This window comes from Triturus cristatus, chromosome 4_1 (genome assembly GCF_964204655.1).
Source record: "Triturus cristatus chromosome 4_1, aTriCri1.1, whole genome shotgun sequence".
Lineage (NCBI taxonomy): Eukaryota > Metazoa > Chordata > Amphibia > Caudata > Salamandridae > Triturus > Triturus cristatus.
This window is the reverse complement of record NC_140585.1, coordinates 233,788,668-233,809,252: the sequence shown is the minus strand read 5'-3', so window position 1 is coordinate 233,809,252 and position 20,585 is coordinate 233,788,668. Positions and strand designations below refer to the sequence as shown.

Sequence of the window (20,585 nt, the reverse complement as noted above, 5' to 3'; positions counted from 1 at the left end):
TCAGAAAACGTACAACATTTCAATAAAATATGTATTGTATTTACTAAGGTACTGCTGTATTTGCTAGTGTTGTCCTAGAATTGCACTTTAAAATCCAAATAAATACTTTAAGCTTATCTAAAATAAATTTAGAGGACTGTTGCTAGGTATCAATATAGTTGCTGCTGCGTACATACATTTTTCTCTTAGACACAAGGAAGGTGTTTGCTATTAGTAAAAGTATGGGGCATATCAGCAACAACCGGCGATAATTATCGCTAAGCGCACTTAGCGCTAGGATAATTATCGCCGGCTATCGCCGAATTTTATCGCTGAGATAGCGTGCTATTAGCAACGCTTATCTCAAAAGCGATAAAATTCCAGGCGCAAGCTGCCAATTGTGCGATTATCGCTGGAAATACAGCGATAATCGCACAACGTTTGGCGATAGCTTGCTGATAGGGTAAGGCAAACTTAGCCATGATATCCACCTTCCATTGGATATCATGGCTACGTCAAACTAAAAGCAGGCGTAAGGAGAGTAGTGATAACCAAGGTTAGTGCTACTTTTCTTATTGCTATGCTTGTTAGCGTGCCCACTGATAATTGGTCAAATGTTGGTTAGCGACATTTCTCCAGTTATTTTGAGCTGGAACGCCCACTTTGCATCTCATTAGAGATGCAATGGTGGGTGTTACGGGAAAGAGCGCTAAGGCAAGGATTCACGTGATATCATGACCTTGCTGATATAGCAATAAAATAATCGCCACTTTTCGGCCGAAAACGGCCGCAAAAGCGGCGATAATTTTATATCACCGCCTTGTTAATCCCCTATGCGTTTTAAATGATTTGTTTTTTACAAGCAGGAAAAACCCGCGGTTTGTAAAATATTTGCAAAATCATGTCGTTTTGAAGGGTTTTGATAGCAACAGAAAAGTTATCTGTTATTTAAAGTGCATATTTTGAAAACGGTACTTTGTTGAACAACATGTGTGTGTGTTTCAATAAATTACTTAATTCAGCTTAAGGTACAATTTGTAAAACGGGGTTAAAATCAAATGCAATATTTTAACAATATTTAGTGGGAGCATTGGCCTAAAAATATGTATTATTTAAAGTATGTTTTTAAAAACCTACACTTAACATAGCTTAAAGCATAGTTAATGAAACACGGCCAAAAACAAAGCTTGCACCTTAAAAATATCCCGTAGAAGCAGCAAAGGATTTTAGTGCTGAGAAAACAAAGGCTGCATACTGAAAATGCCCCACAGCAGCATTTAAACCAAAGGCTGTATAATATATCATATATGTCCTAAGGGAGGAGTGGATTATTTTTTAAAAAGTCACCAAAAATGCAGCCGAGTGAAAACACAAATATAATCTCTCTGTGTAAAGTCGGCAGATGCTGCCTGCATTTTTCTCCAGACAAATCTTAATTATTTTCTTCGACCTCTACAAGGAACAGGTCAGTGTATGTTTGTTTTGGTTTTAACAACAGAGTTAACAGCTATTCAAACAAAGGCTGGATGTCAGAGAGGCCCCACGGGAGCATGGAAGGCGCTTGGTAGTAGGTAAAAAATGTGTGTTTACCAATATCTCGTTTTGGAAGCTACAAAGGAACACGCACAGCGTTTAAATATGAAATGGCCCACACAAGCAATAATTAAGTTTGCTAAAAATATCCCATATGAGCAGCAAGAAAAAATACTTCAAAAAATGTTCCATGCAAGCAAGAATAACAAATATAAATATAACAAGCTTCAAGCCTAAATAACCAAACGAAAAAGAAAAAAAGTTCGCCAATGCAATGCTAAAACACTACATGGCGGAAGAAGACTGTACTTGGTCGGAGCTCTCGGGGAGGGGCATTAGGAAAAGAGGCAAGACAAATGCATGCCATAAACCAATAAAAAGCAAGAATGACCGAATGACAGTGTGGCCAGCAAATAGCAAGAAAAGGGGGAAAAAACTAACTTCAAGCCCACAGACCGATTACAGCAGGTCTCGAAGCTCGACCTAAAAAGGTACCACTGCAGACACATGGACCGGTTGTTGGGGGGAAATGCTAAAAGACTGAGTTCTGACTGCTGACTAGATGACAGCATGTGTTGTGTGGAAACTATTCCTGGCATAATAAAGCTTAGCAAACCAATACAAACATATAATGATTAAGGCTAATAACATTTTGGGTAGGGAATAAACTAATAGAATAAGGATGTGTGATGAAAATATGATTGTGGCTTTTCAAAGATTTGCTTAGCACAAAAGCAGTCAGACTTAACTCGTAGACACTGTATTAACTATGTATGCAGCTCACAAACAATGACATCGTGAAAATACAACAGAATAAATATCCCACACCAATTTAGAAAACATAGGTTAACATTTCATAAATAAAATGACACAAAAACAAATTAATTTCAAACAGTCGAACCAGAGTTATGAACTTTTAAAGTTTTTAGTGAAATCTATTGCCTAAAAGATCAAAACGCCAACCGCGGGTATCTGGTCAAGTGAGACTAGGGCAAAGTCAAAAGTTAAGGTTGACTAGAGCGCAGTTAGGATACATGCTGTGGTTTGGGCCAGGTCTCGGCCTACCTTTGGACTTAGGAGCAATCTCGCAATACAATGTCTGAGAAAGTAAAGTTAAGAGGTGTGAGGCAGGAGGCAGTGGCCGAAGGATGAGTGGTCATTACTGGGGAGCACTGGACGAGGGTCTCGGTGAAGCCGTCGATGATGGTGGGTAAAAATCTCATACCTTAGTCAACCAACTACCCAATTTCTCACACTTGGGAAAGGGGTTATCTTGCCAATTCCAATTTGAAGTTTAAAACTGCACACAGGTTGCAATGGCAGACCTGAGACATGTTTTAAAGGGCTTCTTAAGTAGGTGGTACAATAAGTGCTGCAGGCCTACAAGTGGCATTTAATTTACAGTCCCAAGATACATGTAATACCACTTTATTGGGAACTTGTGAGTAAATGAAATGTGCCAATTAGGTGTAAGCCATTTATACCATGTTTTAAGGAGAAAGCACAAACATTATATCACTGGTTAGCAGTGGTAAAGTGCAGAGTCCGAAACACCACCACCAACAGGCTCAGAAAACATAAGGGGTGAAGGCAAAATGTTTGAGGGTGACCCTGCAGAGAGGGACAAGTCCTAAAATGACAAAACGCAATATATCAGATTTTAGATTACCGGACTATGCTTTCAGCCTTTCCATAAAACAGAACCGCTGAAACACACAGCACATTTTGCCCCTGAAACCTAGCATAGCGCTACTGCCAAAGTGTCGCACCTTACCTGAAAGTTTTCCTTGATGCGCTCAGGAGTGTCTGATTTGGGAATTACAATTACACTTCTCTGGATGTTGAACCGCAGTAACACCTAAAATAAAATGAAAGATTACTTTAAAATAAACTTTCACCATTTTGCAAACTCACAGAATACATGTCTTTTATCTCTTTTGCTTGCCCTTACAACTGACATGTAGGGTCACCACTTGAAAAGAGGTGATGACACCAATGCTTTTGAGCTGGGGCGCACTAGCATAGACTGAAGAACAGCCTGCATAATTGTTCCACGATGACCTACATGAGAAAGGTATCCTCAGAAAAAAAATGTAAGTGTGGAAAAATAATTTAAAAAAAATTACTGTGCTCATGTCTCCAAACTCCAGATGTTGGCTAGCTGTGATGTGCAGCGGAGTCCCAAGTCATACAAATCATCATGGTACACACCTCGCACATCCTCAACACTGTTTATGTTTATGAAGTTTATGACTTCCAAGGCACTCAGTTTGGAGGTGCATGATAGAAAATGCAAATTGGGCACATAAAAATATGGATAGTAGCCTGCGCTTCTCACCTGCTTTCGTTTTCTCAGTTACTTTATTCACATGCATTAAATATTGTTGTAAATTACACTTAATGGAAAATAATTAAATCAATTAGTCGTCTTTGCCAGCATTGCAGGAATCTGTCTGCAGATCTCTTGTATGTCGGTCTGTAGAAACTCAGTTTCAAACTCAGTACTTCCCAGTGGGTTGTCTCATATTTGCAAACATTGCACACACAGTCACTCTCTATTTCTCATTATAATTCTGCCCTTAATCTGCCTTTATTTCATCCTCGTGCTCTTTCTGAGATCCCTCATTCATAATCTCTTTCTCAACAATTAACTGTTCAAGTTTGCTTGCATTTCCAGCTGATGCTGAGTGGGTCCTCCATTTGCTTAATACCAGATTAGCCATTTTGCTTTAAGAGACAAGGAGATTCAAAGCAGCACTGCGTAAGGCCCTTATAATGCATACATGTCTAAAACCTCCTACAAATGCAAAAAGAACAAATGATGGACATTCACCCCCAGTCACATGGACATTCACCTCAGTGACAGATCTTTTTTACTCACTATGCCAATCCAGTTTGGACTCAGCCATATGCAAATCAGTCGTGATACACATAGAAACCCCGTCACTCTAATTCCATATAACGATACACAATTATAGAAATTAATCTCATGGGCTATGACCACAAAATGACCCCTGATACCGAAAATGTTACGAAACATACAAATGAATAATATAAACGCAGATTTAATATTTGTTAGACACATAAGTCCAAAATGTTACATTCCATGTCAAAAGATGTTTATAGACACATTTCATTTTGTGCAATTCTTGAAGATACAGTTCTTGACACGTGGAGCGTCGCATCAAAAACAGCCAACGCGCATTTCGTCACCACCGTGACTTCCTCAAGGCTGTGAAAGTAATCATGAATAAAAAGTTGGAACGTTCTAACATAAAAAACACAGAAATGACTTATTTATTTCTAAAAACCTTCTCCTTAGAATTAGTCAATGAAGAGAAAACACCGAAAGAAATTTCTATAGTTGTAGTTAGCCCTACACCAACAAAGGTAAATTGGTGAAAACAACAAAAAAAAACCAAAAAGAGCGAAGAAATAATAATAAAAAAATAGTAAAAACCTGAAGAAAAGCAAGAACTATAGAGCAGTAAAAGACCAAAATGCACCCAGTGAGCACTGTTTATGTTGATAAGAGTCCAAACCTTACATTTCCATGTGTTTGAAAAAAAGCCATAGGTCAGATTCAGATTCCGAGACTTTTGTGGAATAGAATAGAATGCATCTTATTTTAAAAAACGTTTTTGAACGCTAAAACGATTCTACGATGTGCCCCTACTGTCCAGATAAAACAAGGGTCACAGAATTTGTTCTAAAAAATATAGTCAAAAAAGTTGTTAGTTCACCTCTATTTGTGGTGCTCAGATAGTAGGGAGGGCTTTGATATGCCTGGTCCCCTAGATCCACCGAAGTCGTAGATAGTTAAGGAATCCAGATTTTCGTTCCACACAAGGTTTTTTAAAAAATATAGTGTGGTAATCTCACCTAATGGATTGCGTGTTAGACCAATGTATGCTTGTCCCTCTGAAAGTTGTCTCTCAATTTCTTGAATATAGTCGGTTTCTCGCATAATCACTATGTTGCCACCCTTGTCTGCTTCTTTTATAACGATATCTGACTTATTAGCAAGAGTTTTTAAAGCCTCATTCTCTCGTTTTGTGAGATTGAATTTGAAAGATTCGGTACTTAAAACCGAAGAGTCTTCTAATTTGTGTAAGTCACAAGTCACCGCTTTATAGAAAGCATCCACCAGATTGTCCAGTGGTAAGGGTGGTATAAATGTAGATTTCTGTTTCAGACCACTATCTAGCCTAAGATTAGGTACAATATCCAAATCCGCAAGAATGTCTAACATAGTCGGCGATGTACCAGAGCAATCATCAAGTGATAACAACAAATGCAAATCTTGTATTTCCTTGATTGTTTTATTACAAGGAATAGCAGTCACTTCTACACATTGTGCATCTGTAGTTTTGTTCTCAAATTTTTTTTTCAATTTAAGACGACGTACAAACTTGTATAGATCAATGTGGATACGTGTAAAGTCTGGCAATGATGTGGGACAAAAACTAAGACCCTTGCTTAGTACCTCTACATCACATTTAGTGAGTTCACAATCAGATAGATTAACAATTGTTACATTTTGGTGCACAGATGGATTATGTGACACATTCCCACTATTCGGTTTTAGGGGTAAGGTCTGATTCAATTCTTCAGATTGCGTGAGACCGATCTGGTCGTTGCCCCTTCTCTCATGTTTGCCCCGCTTTCGCCCCCTCCTTGTTTTTTTATATTTGGTCTGTTGTAGACCTGTCTAGATGCATTTTGACACTACCAAGCAACCATCTTCAAATGAACAGTGGGTAGCTGTATTAGTGCGGACGTAATGGATAGCCTATGGATAGCCGATGCAGACTTTCCGTACCATCTTAAAATGGGGGATTATCACTGCTGTGGAGAGCATGCTAAAAATATCACGGGAACGGGGGTATGTTCCGTGCTCACTCTCCGTTCGTATACGGCTTTGACATATTGTCTTTTCCTCTAATAAGTAAAGCTTCATAGAAATTGTAAACTTTAAGTAATTGGATAAATGTGAAAGCCATGTGATGTTTTCAGGTGTTCAGGTGCTAGTAGAAGCTTTCGGTTTGAAATTCTTTGCCTCACGGTACATTGATTTTCTTTGCTATTCAATAATAGGGTCTTATCATGGCTCCCTAAATTCGGAATTTATTGGATACTTGACGACAGGGACGACAATGAACTTTCACAACTATTTGTAAGTGTCGCTTTTTTAGAGATACCATGGCCTTAACGTTTTAAAGATTTAGAACTTTCAGCTTGTCTTGACTAGTAATGTCCCGCACTATTAAAACAATCTATATATCCTTTTGTTGACAGATAGATATACAGTGTAGCTTTTTTTTTTTTTAAACATTTTTTTATTGTTTTCATAGCATCAACTCAATACAAGCCCCGCTACCCCCCCTTCAAAGAGGATACTTTACATACAGTGTTGCCATCCAATATCCAGGAGAATAATCATCCAGCCCATGCGGGCCCCCCCTCCCTCCCCACCCCATGTCAGTGTGCCCCCCTCCGCCTTCCCCTCTCCTGATGTGCCCCTCCCCTACTATAAATCATGCATGGGTGCTCAACCTCCTCTAGGGAACCAAGGCTTTCCCACATGCCTAGCCACAGCCTTGCTTCCAGTGCTCGCCACTGCTCCCCTCCTACTCCCCGTTCAACGCCTCCTCCTGCCTGTCAGAGGTGTCCCCCTCTCTCCCGGTGTCAGACATCAGCCCCTGAAGCTCCACCACCAGCGCCTCCCACGCGCGGGCCGTCGCCAACGCCTTCTCGTCATCCCCCCGAAGGGCTAATTGCAACCGGAGCGTACCCTTTGCCCCCGCCCATCGCGCAAACGCCGCCCTCCACCGCAAGAAGCTAGGCCCCGCTCTGGACTTCCAGTGCATAGTCAATACCCTCTTGGCCATAATCAACCCTAAGTCGTACAACTTGCTAGTAACCTTCGTCCGGCGGGTGTGGGGAAACCAAAGTAGTAAGCAGGCCCCCAGTTCCGGGGCAATAATGCGGTCCGTCACCTGATTCAGGCAATCCATAACCTCTGCCCAATAGTCGCCCAACTGGACGCAGGACCAAAACATGTGACGAAAATCAGCACCCTCTCCCCCGCACCGTGGGCATTGAGAGTGCGCACCCCCAAAATATTGCAATATCTTAACCGGCGTCAAGTACGCCCTGTGCAACGTAAAAAATTGAACCAGCTGAAACCGGGCATTGCGCGTTTCCTTCCAGGCCCGCCGCACCAGCGTGATCCATGTAGTCTCGGGGATCGGTTTCTCAATTCCCACTTGCCCCTCAAGGCGGCAAGGGGCAGCAGGCCTTCCGTCGATAGCCTGCGGTAGAGACAAGTAATGGCCTTGGACGTCCCCGCCGCCATCACTACATATTGGCAACCTGCAGCGATCGGTGGCTCCGAGAGCACCATATTCCAATGTCTCTGGAGGCTCGCTACAAGGGCTGCGTGGAGTAAAAAGTCCCCACGTGGAAGCCCGTAAGAGTCCTGCAACTCCTGGAAGGGCAGCAGCACCCCCTCTCTGAATAAGTCGCCCACCATCTGCACGCCCAGCTCCTCCCAAACGGCCAGCCCTGACCAATCGCCCCCATGCTGGAACGCCGTACACATTCCCAAAGGGATCTCCGGGGCATAGGGGCGAGTTATCGCAGCCCTCCTCTGGCACCTGTTCCAGCACAGCCGGAGTGTACGCTCTTCCAGAGTAAGCTGGGCAAGGTCCAACCGCTGCTGCAAGACTATGAAGGCGAGCACATGCCGCGGAATCAACCTGCCCTGTGGCCCCCTGGGCCTCTATACTCCCTGGCCACCGCCTGCGTAAGCCATTGGAGTTGGGCTGCCAGATAGTACCACTCAAAGTCCGGGACTGCCAGGCCCCCCTCCGCTCTCGGCCGCCGCAGTGTGGTCAAAGCCACCTGCCTCCTCCCTGAGCCCCAAATGAAGCCCGTTGACAGTGCTCTGAGCCGTGCGAAGTACGACGCAGGTATCCATATAGGCAGGGTGCAAAAGAAGTAGAGGAGGCGTGGCAATGCCACCATCTTCAACAGCGCTACCCTCCCGGCACACGAAAGTGGGAGCGTACTCCAGAAACTCATGCTACCACGCAAGCCGCAAATGGCTCTGCCAATATTCCCCTCCAGCAAATCAGGCTGGGTGTGGTAGATACTAACCCCCAAATATCGCAGGCAGCTACCTTCCCATCGGATCACTCCCAGCGACTGGGGGGCCTGGCTGCCCGGCAACAGCGGGAACAAGCATGTCTTGCCCCAGTTGACCTTGAGCCCGGACAGGCGCCCAAAGGCCTCCAACAAGGCGATCGCTCCACGCAGTGCGCCATCTGCATCCGCCAAAAACATCAGCAGATCATCTGCATACAGGGAGATATAGTGGGCGTCCCCCCTCAATTGAACTCCAGCATAGGAGCGCCCCAGTCGGGCATGTGCTGCCAACGGTTCAATGGCCAGGGCGAACAACAAGGGGGAGAGCGAGCAGCCCTGCCTCGTCCCTCTCCGCACCGGGTAGGAGGCCGATATGGTAGCCCCCGTCTTCACCCGGGCCGTGGCATCGTTATAGAGCAAGGTGGTCCAGCGCACAAAGCCGTCCCCCAGACCAAATCCCCGCAGCACTCGATATAAATAGGGCCACTCTACACTATCAAAGGCCTTTTCGATATCGACCGACAGTGTGCAGGCCTCCGGATATACGTCCTGGTCCATCTCCATCACCCGCAACAAACGTCGAACTGAAGTGGCCGTGTTACGCCGGGGGATAAAGCCCGCCTGATCCGGGTGGATCAAGGCGGTCATATGAGTCAACAGGCGTGACGCCAATATTTTACTCAAGATTTTGTAATCTACCGTCAGCATGGAGAGCGGGCGGTACGCCGTGCGCGCGCCGGCCTCTCCTCCAGGCTTCAACAGGGGCACCACAATTGCCTCCCGAGCGGAGGCAGGTAAGCGCCCAAGTCGCCAAGCCTCACTGTAAAGGACTTGAAGCTGCGGCGCCAGCAGATCCGGGCAAGCCGCGTAAACCTCAATGGGCAAACCGTCCGCTCCCGGGGTCTTTCGCCTGGCCATATGCTTAATCGCTGCGCGAATCTCGCCCAGCGATATAGCACCCCGAGGTCCTTCCCGCTCTCTGGGTCCAGCCGGGGCAATTGAGCCGCCAACAGAAACTCGGCCAAGCCGTCAGGCTCCCCCTGCATGGTACTATCATACAGCCCTGCATAATAACTGGCAAACTGCTTATTTATCTCCATCTGAGAATAGACCGGGATTCCCCCTGCCTCGACCAAAGAAAGTATCGGGGTACCTCGGGCCGTCGGGGTCGCCAACCATGCCAGGAGAGATCCCACCTTATCCCATTCCGCATGCGCCCGGGTAAGATAGTCCTTATGATCAAAACAGCGAAGCTTCTCCACACACACTGCCACGCCCTCGCGCGCCTCCACAACCGCAGTCATCTCGCCCTCCCCTGCCTGATGCGCGCGTTCAGCCGTCCGCAGTTGGGCCTCCGCCCCCGCCACCTCCTTCAGCAAAGTCTTCCGCACACCCGCAGTGGACGATATACAAACTCCCCGAACCACCGCCTTAAACGCGTCCCATTCCGTCGCCCGGCTCGACGTCGTTTCCGTGTTATTCCTAAAATACTGCTCTATGCAGCCGCAAACCTCAGCCCGGAAAACCGGGTCCTCCAGCAACAAGGGGTTTAGGCGCCACGTGGGTATTGCCTGCCGCTGCCTGGACCATTGCAGCACCCCCATACAGGGGTTATGGTCCGAGATGGTTTTAGCCAAATATTCACTATGACGCATCAAAGTCTGGACATCCGGGGAACACAGTATACTATCCAATAGGACATACAACTCGTGGGGGACTGAGTAGAAGGAGTAATCCCTATACATCGGGTGATGTGTCCGCCACGTGTCCACCAACCCCCAAGTGCTCTGCCAAGCCCGTCTACTATTGGCCACCCGACGGACCACCGACTGTGCAAGAGGCGGGTGGGACCGATCCAGCTCAACATCAGTCACCAAATTAAAGTCCCCTCCCATCACCACCGTCCCCGTCAAATATGCCGCGAGCTGCCCCGACAGTCTGGAGAAGAAGGCGGCCTGGTCTACATTAGGGGCATACACATTACAGAAGGCCATGTCCCTCCCATCCAGTCGCCCTTGTACTGCTACAAATCTGCCCTCCGGGTCCACCAATGTCGCCAACGGCTGGAAAGGAACTCCCGCCCTCACCCAAATCAGGGCCCCTCGGGCAAACTTCGAGAAGGTAGTATAGAATAATTGGCCCCGCTAGCGCCGCTGCAGTGCCTTCCCCTCCTCGCGATCTAAGTGCGTTTCTTGGAGGAAGGCTACCTGGACCCCTCTCCGTACCAGGTAGGCATGCACTTTATATCTCTTCCCCATAGAGGTGAGCCCCCTCACATTCCAGGTCAGAAATCTCAATTCAGGTGGGGTCCCCATCCCATCGCCTAACCAACCACCCTTTCCTAGCCCTCCGAGGCACACTGACATTCCCCTGAAACCCCGCAACTCCCCAACTCCCCGAACGCCCTCCCTTCCCCAGAACAGGTGCTAAACTGCAGTTACCCATCCAAATACCACCCCAAGCAATACCTAACACTCTGGTAGCTACCAGTGTCTCACAACGTCCGTTAGGGTGAGGTGGTGGTTCTGCACCAGACAGGCCTGTCGACTGTCCCCTGCTGTGCATCCGCGCCCAGTCTCTGCAAGTCCTCCCCCGGTGTTCCTTGCCCCTCAGACCTCCCGCTCTCTCCTCCAGGTCCCCCCAACAATCCCCCGCCCGCAAATCGCCGTCAGGAACCGGTCTCACTCCAAACCCCGCAAAGCCAGGCCAGGACCCCCCTCCCCACATACATCTCCCGCCCTACCCATGCCCCTCTTACTGCGCGCTGGGAAGTCCCAGAACCTTCAAGCGTCCAGCAGTTCATCCGCTGTCCCTGGGGTCACGTCAGGCAGCAACTCCACATCCCCGCCAGGACCATCCGAGAGGGAGGCCTCTGAGCACCTCTTGGAGCCCGAATCCTCACTGGGCTGGGAGGCCGCGGCCCCCGATATCACAGAGACTGCCCACAGCGCAGCCCGCCGCTCCAGCACCGTCTGGGACGCTCCCGGTGATCGGACCCCTGCTGTCCGTATCCTATTGCGTCTGCTGCGACGGGCCCTCGTCAGGGTCCCCGACTGCGCCTCCTCGTCCACATGTGCTGCAGCCCCAGTCCGGACCGATTCCAACCAACTCCAGGCCGCTGCGGGGTCCGTGAAGAAGGATGTCTTTCCGTCCAGTACCACTCTGAGGCGGGCCGGGAACAATAGGGAATACTGCAGGCCCTCGTCCCGTAGCGCCTTCTTCACCGCCTGAAAGGAGGAGCGCCTGCGCTGGACCTCCATGGGGTAATCTGGATAGATAGAGACCGGGACATTCTCCACTTGATAGGGGCCCATGGTTCTAGCCTTCTGAAGAATGATATCGCGGTCCCTGTAGTGCAGCAGACGGGCCACCACCGGCCTGGGAGGTCAGCCCGGATCCGGGGGCTGGGCCGGAACCCTGTGCGCCCTCTCCAGGGTGTAAAACTGCGTCAGCCCTCCCGGCGCCACCACCTCCTTCAGCCAGGTCTCCAGGTAAGTCAACATGTCTCCCCCTTCAATCTTTTCGGGCAGTCCCACCACGCGAATGTTGTTGCGGCGGTTACGCCCTTCCGCATCTTCGGCCCTCTTCTCCAGGACCGTCACCCTCCGTAGAAGGTCCGCCGTCTGAACCTCCAATGCCTTCTGCGCTTGAGCCGCCAAGTCCAACGCGTCCTCCGTTTGCTTGACCCTGTCCGCCAGCTTCCTGTGGTCTGCTCGAAGCAGTCCCAGATCGGAGGACACCTGCGCAATGTCCGTCTGCAATGCAGCTCGGGTGTCCGCTATGGCCTGCAGGATTTGGTCCATCTGGCGTTGCTGGAGTCCCACCGCAGAGTCCACGCGTGTCCCGCCATCCCGGTCACCGGCTGAGTCACCCACAGAGTCCGCCGGGTTCGCTCCCAGCTTGGGTCTTGGTTTGCCCATGCCCCTGGGTCAGGGAGCCCACCAGGGGGCCGCAAGGCAATCTACCACCAGAACAAGTCCCCAAAGCAGTGGCTACGACGGAGCTCCTCACCAGCTACAGGGCGCCACTCACTCCTGCCTCCGACCGTCGATGACGTGCTCCCCGAGGGGCCCCAGCAATGAGGACCCGCTCCGCTCCCCGATGACCGTCTTCCCTGCAGTGCGGTGCAACATCAGCTGGCACCGCCGCTGTTCGCTGCCTTATCCCCTCACCGCATCACCGAAGCAGGCACCGTCCTCCAGCCGTTCCGCCCGGGCTGCAGCCCAGGTCCAGGCAGTCCACCTCCTCTATGGCCCGCACGGAGCCGGCCGTACCTCTCCCGGTCTTCAGCCAGCGCCTCTGGGGGTCCCGCAGCCACGCCGTCACCAGGGTCGCCGCCCCCACCACAGGCCTCACTCAGCTTCTCGGGCCACTGCCCCTCCTCTGAGCATCTGCCGCAACTGGGCCCGGCTGCGGAGGGGCTCCAAGCATCAAGCCTCTCCCCCCGGCTGGGCTCCGACCCGGTCTGCCTTCCGCCGCGGTGGAGCCGCCACTTCTGGTTTCCCCCGCCGGGCGCGCTGCACTTCCGGGCGGCCCTCGAGTTACTGTGGGCCGCGGCTGTACCTCTGCTCCAAGGCCGCGCAAAATGGCCGGCGGCGGCTCGCGTCCGCCGCTACTCCTGTCACGGCGCCAGTCCCCGGCGCCGCGCACCGCTCTGCTGTGCCGTTCTCGGGGTCCGGACCAGGCGAGGCTGCCCTCCGGGCGTCTCGGAACACCGGGGCTACAAGTTTCGCAGGATTTTGGCTGGGCTGGATGCGGAGCTCTCTGCTCACGCGTCCATGCCCGTCGGCAGCCAAGCCACGCCCCCCTATACAGTGTAGCTTTTTGGGGATATTTATATGGATGTCCATCACTTTTGGATTTGAGACTGCAGAAAATCACTACACCCTATAAGCAGGACTGCTGTAAGTAGGTGTAACTTAGTATATATACTTTTCAATTAAAAGTGTACATGGAATTGATTCTGAACCATTGAAAACTTGTTGTTTTTTGAAGAAATGGTTTTCTGAAATTACAAATGGCCTTAGGCCTTGTAGCTAGCAATGCTTTATGAATTTGATTCTCTTTTTTGTTGCTAAAGATTCATTCTTATTCTCTCTAGCTCCAGTTTTGCTATATTTTTTAAAAAACCTTGTGTGGAACGAAAATCTGGATTCCTTAACTATCTAGGACTTCGGAGGATCTAGGGGACCAGACATATCAAAGCCCTCCCTACTATCTGAGCACCACAAATAGAGGTGAACTAACAACTTTTTTGACTATATTTTTTAGAACAAATTCTGTGACCCTTGTTTTATCTGGACAGTAGGGGCACATCGTAGAATCGTTTTAGCGTTCAAAAACGTTTTTTAAAATAAGATGCATTCTATTCTATTCCACAAAAGTCTCGGAATCTGAATCTGACCTATGGCTTTTTTTCAAACACATGGAAATGTAAGGTTTGGACTCTTATCAACATAAACAGTGCTCACTGGGTGCATTTTGGTCTTTTACTGCTCTATAGTTCTTGCTTTTCTTCAGGTTTTTACTATTTTTTTATTATTATTTCTTCGCTCTAGCTTTTCGTTTTATTTTTTCACTTAAGTTTTTTTTGTTGTTTTCACCAATTTACCTTTGTTGGTGTAGGGTTAATTACAACTATAGAAATTTCTTTCGGTGTTTTCTCTTCATTGACTAATTCTAAGGAGAAGGTTTCTAGAAATAAATAAGTCCTTTCTGTGTTTTTTATGTTAGAACGTTCCAACTTTTTATTCATGATTACTTTCACAGCCTTGAGGAAGTCACGGTGGTGACGAAACGCGCGTTGGCTGTTTCTGATGCGACGCTCCACGTGTCAAGAACTGTATCTTCAAGAATTGCACGAAATGAAATGTGTCACATTTTGGACTTATGTGTCTAACAATTATTAAATCTGCGTTTATATTATTCATTTGTATGTTTCGTAACATTTTCGGTATCAGGGGTTACCTCTCTACATCATTTTGTGTTCATAGCCCATGAGATTAATTTCTATAATTGTGTATCGTTATATGGAATTAGAGTGCCGGGGTTTCTATGTGTATTTGTGCTACAGGCCACTTGTGACCTGTTTGATTGACATCCTTGGTAGTGGGATATCTTACCTCGAGTTGGCACCTACAAATTGGTCTGATCTATAACTAATTGTATGTACCTTATATAAGCACCTTATTATTTGACAAAGTATCTGATGTGATTGTGTGACGCAATATCCACCACTACCTCATGTGCTAGCCAGATTAAATATGTGGGAGTCTGCACTCAATTTTTCAGATTTAAGGGGGATATAACCATTAGGACTTATTACGTCCATTGGCTTCACTAATATCAAGTTTGACTAACAATGGCAACTTTTGATGATGAGAGAGACCAGCTGATTAGGGAACTGTTTACAGGGACTGTGGAGAAAACATTGAATGACAAAATACATCCAGAACAGGAAGGGTTAAAACTTAAGTTTATCAGATTGGAGAGATTGAGGAAGCAAGAACTATCCAGGTGGTGGGACCTAACCATTCTGAAAAGATATATTGATATCAAACAGGTACCACGTGGTCTCAGAATAATAATCTTCCCAACTTTCGAGGATCTGGAACCGGATCTTCTGAAGGAATGGGAAGAACTTATATTTTTATCATCATACAATATGATGGATATTCTGATTAGACATGCAGAACGGAAAAGGATTAAATTGCTAGAGGAGATAGAGAAATTGGAATTAGAGATTAAGAACCTTAATCTGCAAGAAGCGACTGAAAAAAACTTCAAAATTTTGAAGGATATATTGAGTGCACATCAACTCTATATAAAGGACAAGAAAATTAGTTAGCTTAAAAGGGACGAAAATGACTACAAGAACAATAGGGTTTTCACGTTCGCCAAAAAATTACCAGAAACACCATACCGAGTACTTTGAATGTAGTGGCCTCCACAAGCGAGTCCGACATTTCAAGTGTACACAGTGAAACCAGCCTAGGAGGCGATGTGGACACTAGGCTTCGAGGTCTTGCACATGAGAAGACATCCTCTTCTTTTTTAGAAGAGATGACCAGGTACAGGAAAGGCACCAGACAGGTCTACAACAGACCAAATATAAAAAAACAAGGAGGGGGCGAAAGCGGGGCAAACATGAGAGAAGGGGCAACGACCAGATCGGTCTCACACAATCTGAAGAATTGAATCAGACCTTACCCCTAACACTGAATAGTGGGAATGTGTCACATAATCCATCTGTGCACCAAAATGTAACAATTGTTAATCTATCTGATTGTGAACTCACTAAATGTGATGTAGAGGTACTAAGCAAGGGTCTTAGTTTTTGTCCCACATCATTGCCAGACTTTACACGTATCCACATTGATCTATACAAGTTTGTGCGTCGTCTTAAATAAATTTGAGAACAAAACTACAGATGCACAATGTGTAGAAGTGACTGCTATTCCTTGTAATAAAACAATCAAGGAAATACAAGATTTGCATTTGTTGTTATCACTTGATGATTGCTCTGGTACATCGTCGACTATGTTAGACATTCTTGCGGATTTGGATATTGTACCTAATCTTGGGCTAGATAGTGGTCTGAAACAGAAATCTACATTTATACCACCCTTACCACCGGACAATCTGGTGGATGCTTTCTATAAAGCGGTGACTTGTGACTTACACAAATTAGAAGACTCTGAAGTACTGGGTATTTTAGACCCAGCGGTGCAGGGGCACACACCCTATGACTTCTGGGTTTCACCCTGTTCCGGACCAACAGAAACACAGAGTCTTCTGGGTGAAGTCAAAGAATCGTTTATTGGCTGCAGACCAATGACAGGTATCCTAGAAGTACAACAGCGTGTATGTTCTCAGGAGACTGCTGCAAATCATGGAAACGGACTTCGTCTTAAATAGGCCTTTTTCGGCCTCAAGCATACATTCCTGAGTTTTATGAAACGGCAATATACAGGGATATGTTACAAAGAAAAGACAGAGTCATGATGACCATCCCACATTCCAGTTCGGCCAACTCACAATGATTTACACAATAAGGTTCAAATCCCACGTTAGATGTAAGCAGACCCCCCAATAAACATGAGCATCTCCTGTTTTGGGAAACAAGTCATAAAGCAGGAACAAGCAGGTGTGGAAGAGATTAGCCGGGGGTTTGTGGAGGATGAGAAGGGTTTTATGATGGGTCGAGCCCTGATGCTAATCACAGGTGGACGGAGGAAGGGGAGCTCGTGAGACCAGTTTGACCCGGGGCAGCAGAGCCAGCTGCCCAGGTCACCGAGAAGTCACGGGAAAGCACATGTACTGTGAGGCCCGTATTTGCTCCATTATAGCCTATGTGAGGGCAATGACAAGATGGCCACTGCTTCCAAAATGGAACCCGCGTAGTGCAGCAGAATAACGTGTACACAGTGCATTCAGGGCTAGAATGACGAGTAAAGCACTCGTACATGCCGCATTTACCATTTGCGGTTCGCTAATACCAAGATAGACAGGGGTAGGGCCCTGTTCCCTACGCGGTCCCGAAGATTAAAGTACGACAGACCCTCCTTTTGCCCTTACATAGGCAATCACTATACTCATCTCAATCCGAGTCTAGGTCAATGTCCGCAAAGTTATGGAGATGTTGCTGTAGCATCATCCTATTACTTAGCTCGTCCCTCGATACAGGCTTCCTTACACACAGGGTAGCACAGAGGCCACACATCGCAGGAGCACACTGTGTGCACAGACAGAACAGGAAAAGAATGGCTAAGATCATTCCAATGACCATCAGGACTTTCCAACCCCAGGCAGATATCAGTTCCCAGAACCATCCCATCAGTGACCAATCTCCCTTATCCACGTGTATGGCTTCAGATATTTTATGGAGTTTGGAGATGGCTTGATACACCGTTGGAGCGTTGTCTGGTATGAAAATGCAGCAACTGGATTGGATAACCTTGCATACCCCACAGCGGTCTGCAAGAATAACGTCTAGAACCATGCGGTTCTGTAAAGTCATAAGGCGATCCGCTTGGAGCTCAGCTGTCAGATTACTAAGGGCACCAGCCGTTACATTTATAGTGGATTCAACCACACGTGTCAGCTGTCTCAGGTTCCTACTATTGACCATAGGTCCCCAAAACGGCAGGAAACCCAAGAAGAAGTCTCCTGCTTCCTGACCGGCAGTGTCATCCTTACTTATCACACCTCTCACAACTCTCGTCTTGTGATAATCAGAGGCAGCAGTAAATGTTGGCGGTAGCAGATTCGCAATATAACATGTGCCCGAGAAATCAGGGGGCAACCATGTATATGCTCGGTCATTACAGATGAAATATGTGCCTCTGGCAGCTAGAAACGCAGGGGAAAACTGTGACGGGAAAGTGTATGTTTCAGTACAGTCACTTCTTCCCAGTTGAGCCCTAGGGTTCTGACCATTACCCTGTAAGCAGAACTGACCCATGTGGGGTACAACCCAGATTGGAGATGAGATTTGTCGCTGTCTTTCACCCAGACTAATACTATACCCCATCGCGTTCCATCCTACATAAGGTCTCAGCTCTTCTTTAGGAATGGACGAGTATGCGTCAATATCTCTACTCATATCGGCAACTCCTTTCATCAAAGCCTTATTATTGGTGAGGGGTCTGATGGAACGCGGTTGGCGAGGGGAGTACGTCTCTAGAGCATAGAGAAACATGGTCTGGAATGCCCATGACGATCCATTTGAACTATACGGTAGCACCAGGTAGGGAATACCCTTGTTAATGGTATGTGGCATTAACCCACAGACCCAGCAATTGGTCGTATTCACTACTAACTGGTGCTGGTGCAAGAGCTGGATAAACGAGTTATTTACGAACTCCGAACGTCTGGTCTGTTCGTGCTCAGGCAAAGGGTGAAAAGAGTGAGAGGAGGCAGTAGAAAGAGGTGTAGGCTGTTCGGTAGGTGCAATGGGCCTTTGAACAGAGAAAAACACAAGTCCTACAATAAACATCATGATACTACACAGTGTAAAAAGGCACAAAAAGACAAAACATTTACTTTTTACAATTCTACACATCCTGGCTTTAAAGTTCATTTCCTCAATTGGTCTCTCCATCTTAAAAAACTCCATCCTCTACTCGGGCCGCTCGCGGCGGATGAGTTTCTTCTGCTGAGGAGTACGCCTGTCAGTCCAGGGAAACGCCCTAGACCAACCAGAACCGTCGACCTAATGTCTTCGGCCTGTACCCCAAAGTCTTGACACCGCGACCCTGCGGCAGAACCCGGATGGTGGTTCGAAAAACAAAAAATCAAGAAAGTCTTTCAGATGGGAGAGTAAAAAATGTCAAAAAGGAAATAATAAGAAAATCTTTATTTGTCCATGGGCCTAGGTCTCAAATTATAACGTAGACGGCCAGGTGCCGTTTGGTCTCGAAACAAAAGTTCAGGCTCAGTGGTGTCCAGTCGATTTAATGGTGGCACAGCTTCCTGCAGAATATTGTCACTCTCTTGGTCTGAAACTGTGTCTCTTAGGCGTGCATCACTGAATGGTATGAAACGAGGTACAGTGTCTGTCTCAGAGTCGGCGATACCCTCCTTGACCCACTGGTCATATGGCAAAGGCAAGGGGACTACCTTGCAATGGGTACCATGAATCCAGTGCTTCTTCCCTTTTACTCGCACTGCTGATCTTGTCGATAGTAGAACAAGATGAGGGCCAAGCCAGCGGGGCTCGTCGTTGCTCTTGCGCTGGAAATTCCGGACCAGGACCCATGTACCAGGGTTGATAGGGTGTCCAGGAGTTTCAGAGGCTTGAGGGAGAGTATCATGTACCTGTTGGTGCAAAACACGCAGTTTAACAGTCAAATCATACAGGTAATCGAGCAGCACTGGATGCTCTAGTTCACTAAATTTCGTGGGCCTTGGCACACCCCATACATTAGCCGGGCGGCCAAAGACCACCTCGTAGGGACTAAGTCCCACTCGTGAGTGTATCGTCATTCTGGTGGACAGGAGTGCTAGAGGCAGAGCATCAGGCCATTTAAGACCAGTGCTCGCTTGGATTTTGGCCAACTTGAGCTTTAAGGCTCCATTGTAGCGCTCTACCAATCCAGCTGATAGGGGGTGATTTGCAGCATGAAACTTCTGCTGGATACCTAATCCTTCACATACATTCTTCATCACTTTACCCACGAACTCACTCCCATTATCACACCATACCATTCTCGGCATTCCAAACCTGGGGAAGAACTCTTTCACAAGGGCTTTGGCTGTGGACAGGGCAGTGTTATCTTTCAGAGGATAAGCCTCTATCCATTTTGAGAAAGCACAAACAACCACTAGTACATATTTTAGGTTGTTGCATCTTTCCATGTGAATAAAGTCCAGCTGCAAAACTTCGAATGGACATGATGGGGGTGCAAAGTGACCGGCTGGAGTTGGGGTTCCCCTACCAGGGTTGTACTTCAAACACACCATACAATTCTTGACCACATTCTCTGCACACTTGGGAATCCCAACATTCTGCCATACTGGAGCCAACAACTTACAAATTCCTTTCGTACTGATGTGTGCCATTCCATGCGCCATAGTAACTACTGGAAGCATATACGCGTCAGGCAACAACCATCGCCTATGTTCTGTCAGGTCAATCCAGCAACCATTCTCATCCAACTTACCCATACTCTCTCTCCACTTGCTTAACTCTTCCTCTGTGGCTTCAGCCTGAAGCGACTTCACACTCTCTATGGTGTTCTCACATATTCCCACATCGTTAACCCATCTTGCGGGGCCTGTAACATACATTCTAGTCTTCACATTCTGTGCCGTTTCTTTCGCAGTCTCATCAGCAAACGCATTCCCACGACCAACATCGTCAGTAACTTTCCTGTGCGCACTGCATTTCATGATCGCAACTTGCAACGGTAGGGTCAGTGACT

General features: G+C 47.4%; 1 protein-coding gene across 3 annotated transcripts in view; it reads right to left on the bottom strand.

Annotated features, from left to right (window-relative positions):
* LOC146854177 (aldo-keto reductase family 1 member B1-like) overlaps positions 1-20,585 on the bottom strand; it is a 348,624-nt gene that overhangs the window by 112,637 nt on the left and 215,402 nt on the right. For 2 of the 3 annotated variants that reach the window (XM_085650518.1, XM_085650519.1), the window contains one exon: positions 17,889-19,479. In XM_085650518.1, the coding sequence (XP_085506644.1) occupies positions 19,018-19,479 (462 nt within the window). In that variant the 3' untranslated portion in view covers positions 17,889-19,017. Of the gene's footprint in view, positions 1-3,286; positions 3,371-17,888; positions 19,480-20,585 lie in introns of those variants that run through there. The other variant, XM_085650520.1, reaches the window with a different exon arrangement.